This window comes from Arachis stenosperma, chromosome 3 (assembly GCF_014773155.1).
Source record: "Arachis stenosperma cultivar V10309 chromosome 3, arast.V10309.gnm1.PFL2, whole genome shotgun sequence".
Classification (NCBI taxonomy): Eukaryota; Viridiplantae; Streptophyta; class Magnoliopsida; order Fabales; family Fabaceae; genus Arachis; species Arachis stenosperma.
Genome location: NC_080379.1, coordinates 13,378,276 through 13,383,281, shown reverse-complemented (window position 1 = coordinate 13,383,281; position 5,006 = coordinate 13,378,276). Strand labels below are relative to the sequence as shown.

General features: G+C 32.5%; 1 protein-coding gene across 1 annotated transcript; it reads right to left on the bottom strand.

The window, feature by feature from the left end:
• Nucleotides 1-1,277: 1,277 nt before the first annotated feature.
• On the bottom strand, nt 1,278-1,973 carry LOC130965525 (uncharacterized). Its single transcript, XM_057890284.1, has one exon. The coding sequence runs from the start codon at nt 1,971-1,973 to the stop codon at nt 1,278-1,280; it is 696 nt and encodes a 231-aa protein (XP_057746267.1).
• Nucleotides 1,974-5,006: the final 3,033 nt, after the last annotated feature.

Here is a 5,006-nt window from a genome sequence, read left to right as displayed (position 1 = left end):
AGTTATGGGCCCAGTTGGACCTACGGGTTCAGTTTGGGCCCAATTCAACCGGTTCGGCCCATCCGATTCAATTTTGGGCCAAACTTTTTAAAATTGGTGTCAAAATTTTCGTTTTGAAGAGTTCTATCTTATTTTGATATTAGATTTACATTTTTAATTTTTTTAATTAAAATTCAATTTATTGACTAATTATTTACTGATTTTAGCGGGGTTTACATGAAAGCTTTTCGAATTTAAAAATATCTGCATGAACGAAAAAAAATTTTTCATTGTATCTTCATTCCAAACCTGTAGAAACATATCTAAAACACTCATAAAGGGAGCAATACACCACAAAGAATAGATAACAACCACAAAAGAATTTTTTTATCTAGATCTGGATATGGATCTCTTAAATAGAAAGAAAAACAAGAACATAGAATTGGAGTTAGAGAAACTGGAAAGGGGAGGAGAAGAAAAAGAAGGGTGAAAGGAGCAGTGAAAATGTGACCCGCGGGAGAATGGCGGTAGTGGACAGAAAGTTAAAAAGGGCTATGAAACAGAAAAAAAAAAAGATGATAGATGGTAAAAAAAAAGGAAAGGGGGCAGGGAGGAGGAGAACCACGGCCAAGCTAAGGCGGCAGCGGCAAGCCGACAACCCTCAAGAAAGTTTTGTGGTTTCGTTTCTCTATCAATGGAGAGAAAATAATTTGTACCGCGCATATTAGCAGTGACGAATCTAGAAAATTTTGTTTGTAGGGGCAAAATATATATATAATATAATAATAATTTTTATAATTGTACTATAATATTATAAAACATGATTACTCTTCAAATTATTTAACTAATAAATTAAAATAATAAAATAATAATTTAAAATAATAACAAATAATTTAAAATTCCATTCTTCTGGATTTCATATTTTAAAAAAATTGAATAATCTTTTCATTGTCAATACAATCAAATATCTTTCTTTCTATATATGTGACTAAACAATCATTTAAAAATTTATCTCCCATACGGTTACGAAGCCGGTTCTTTATAATGTTCATAGCAGAAAAGGTTCTTTCAATTGATGCAGTTATTACAAGCAAAACTAAAGCTAACTTCAAAAGAAGAAATACTAAAGGATAAATAATATTTTTTCGAGTCTCAACCAATTTCTCAGAAAGAGCACCAATCCTATTTAAGTTTGAGAATTGATCATCAGAATGCACATCTAATATGAAGTTCTCAAGTTGACTATCAAGTACCAAAAGTTGAGTGGAAGAAAATTCTAATGGATAGAATTGAGCTAATTAGATCAATTTCTCCTTATCAAATGCAAAAAATGAGTATTTTGGATTCAAGCAAGCTATACAAAGAAGTAATTCAGTATTCACCTCTGTAAAATGATTGTTGAGTTCTTGAAGTTGTCTATCAACTACTTGATAGAATATCTCAACTTGAAAATGATGCAAATTTGAGATCTTTTGAGCTTTGCGTCTTGATCTTCCTTGTGACACAAATATATCATTCATTTTTGAAACAATAATATTATGTTTGTCACAAAACAATGAGACTTCATCAAGCAAAAGAGACCAACCATCATCTTTTATATTTTGCAACCGTTTCTTAGACACTTTAACCAATGCCATAGCATTTACAATGTCTTGATCATTCCTTTGTAACGATTGAGATAACTCATTAGTAACTCCCAAGATATTTTTCATCAAGTACAAGTTAAAAATGTATTCAAAAGATTGAATGCCATTCAATAAGTGACATGCTTCAGCTCTTTGTTCTGAATTATTTCCATCTTCCTCAACATATTCAAGAACATTGACCACGGAAGAAAACAAAGAAATTAATCTAAGCATAGTTCTATAGTGTGAATCCCATCTAGTGTCTCCAGCTCTTTTTAAAGTCAATTCTTGATTCAAACCACGTCCACTAGAAATTTCTCCACTTTGTAATGCTTTAATTGTCTTAATCATCTGACTATCACGAAGCATATCTCATCGTTTACACAAAGCTCCAACAACATTGCACAAATTGGTTAACAAATTAAAAAGTAAAGCGATTTCAACTTTTTTTTTTTGCAATCATTACAAGAGCTAACTGAAATTGGTGGGCAAAGCAATGCACATAGAAAGCATAAGAATTTTCTTTCAATATCAAAGTTTTTAAACCATTAAATTCTCCTTGCATATTACTTGCACCATCATATCCTTGTCCACGTATTCTTGATAAACTTAAATTATATGTTTCTAATAATGACTCCAATGCTAATTTTAGAGATAAAGAATTGGTATTAGAAACATGAACAAGACCAAAAAAATGCTCCATAACTTGCCCTTCTTTGTTCACATACCTTAAACAAACTCACATTTGCTCTTTAATAGAAATGTCGCGGGCTTCATCAATCAAAATAGTACACAATTCATCCCCAAGATTATTAACAATAATTTTTGTCGTTTCACTTACAATATCTTTCTGAATTAAGGGTGCTCTTAGTTTAAGATTTTCACGAGCATTTTTAAAAGTACGATCAATCTCTTCATTATGTTGCGCAAGAAAGTTTAGAAGTTTCAATAGATATCATTGATTAACAGAATCATCTATCTCATCGTTACTACGAAAGGCCAATCCTTATCGTAAAAAAATCTAATACAATCAATTGTGGCTGTCAAGTGAATTTGATAAGAAGAGGTCAAAGAATTGTTTTGAGATCCAACCTCCAATAATGAAGTTCTTTTAAAATATTTCTCTATTATTAATGGGATAAAATTATAAACCTAAGTTAATTGACTAATATAAATAATTCACAATTCTACACAAATTAAAAAATACAGTATAAAATTATATATACAAAATTGATAATCATGTGTCATTCCAATTGATTTCTAAATTCCAACAGCAACATTTAATGAACTAAATTGCAACAAAATTCTAACAGCAACAACAAATTGATTTCTAAATTCCAACAACAACAACTAATGAACTAAATTTCAACAGCAACAAAATTGATTTCTAAATTCTAACAGCAACAATTACGTAGATAGAATCATAGAACTAAACTGTAGAATTCAAGAGGCAATTAACAAAAAGTAATTAACAATCATTATTCATGAATCACGAATGTATGTACCAAGAGGCAAGAGTGAACTGCAGAACTGCAGAACCCTAAACTCCACGAGGCAGAACCTAACAACCGTGCAACACCCAACAACAGAACCAACGGCACCCAGGATCAGGAGCCAGGACTCAACGGCAGAACCAGCGGCACCCCGCAGTCCCGCACCCTGAACTGTTGAAGACAGAACCAGACGCTGAAACCCGAAGGAACAAGAAGACAGAACCAGTCGATGATTGAAGTTGTAAAGACCGAGGAAGAAGAAGAAGACAAAACCATACGCCAAAGGAACGCAGCGGCAGAACCAGACGCGGTACGCGGTGATGCAAGGAGAAATTGACGGAGCCTGGAAGCGTTAGTGGCGGAGTGAGCGAGTGGCGGCAGACAACAGTAACTCTGGAGGGCTAGACCTGAACTGCTGGAGTTTAAAAGCGTTAGAATTGAAGGCTGGAGCAGAAAAACAAAATTAAAAAAGGAGAGAAGGAGAAAGATTAGAAATTTAGAGGATACGTGGGTCAAAATTAATTGAATAGTAGAACAGATTAAATATTTTTCTAAAAATTACTCATTAATTTTTTTAATTTTACTGGGGCAGTTGCCCCTACTATCTATTGAGTACATCCGTCCCTGCTTATTAGTTATTAGAAGAATTTTATTAATGTATAGAATAATCACGGTAACCGAATCATACTAGAATGATCTAATATAAAATAATTAATCCACAAAATAGACTGAAAAAATAAAATCTAACAATAATATAAATATATAAAGTATTAGCTAGCTAGGGTGAAAGTTATAATGGATTCCTCGTTTATATGAGAATTGAAAAGTGGAAGTGGAGTATGCAAGAAAGAAAGGGAGATGTATGTTGGGATTGAAAACGCATAAGTTACATGCACAGTACCTTGGCCTTTGGCTTCATTGGAAGGCGTTCTGAATAATTGTGGGATTGATTGGAATTAAATTAAAGGAACGCACATACAACATCTCAAAGATTCTTACCTAAAATAAGTCAAATTTAATACCCCTTAATTATTATGAACCTTTCTCAGTCACCTCTTGTTCATTCATTTGAGTTTGATTCGTTTTTTTTCTTTTTGTTGGATTTATTTTTGGCACCCTTTTTTGGTGTAAAATTAATTAATTATTATTCAAGTTAATGTATAAATTAAAAAAGGTATGGAAAAGTTATTTGTCGACAAGAACTCTATCTACTCCTGCTTTTGATATTGCCCCTTTGCTTCGTGAGCACTTTGTCTTCATGATAGAATCGATCAATCTAATCAAACTTAAATTGAATTATTATAGCACTTAATAATGTCTAAATAATTTAAATAATAAGTGTTACTTTTCACTTATTAATTAATAATTATAATTTTTAACTTAATTTTTTTTTGTTTTCTACAATATCTTTCAATCCGGCAGGTCAAGAACTAATTCGCCGTGAGCTCCATTTAAAAATTTACTGCTGGCCAATGGATTGTTGCATGTACAAGGATGAATTCGAACCCCAATTATTAACTTAATTGATCCAACATCTCTGCTACTTGACATGATTATAACATTTCTTAATTAATAATTAAGATAAGGTTTTTTTTCTCTTAAAGATAAGGTTTGGAAAAGGTTTCTCCCTCCGAGGATTGAGCTGTTTACTTGATTTATCTTGATCAGAAGGGTGAATACTGAGGATCGACTATGTAGATTACAGGTTATTGATCAGTATGAATCAGTAGGTGTGTGCTATGCGGTAAGGCTGAGGAAACTGCTTTTTATTTGTTCTTCGATTGCAAGATCACATAGCAGGTGTGGTATACTTGGTTGCTGGCCTTTGGACGAAGGTGGAGCTTTTCAGGTACACTAAAAAATCACTTTGAAAGCTGGACGAATGTATCTGTAAAGAAGGTAGATAGAA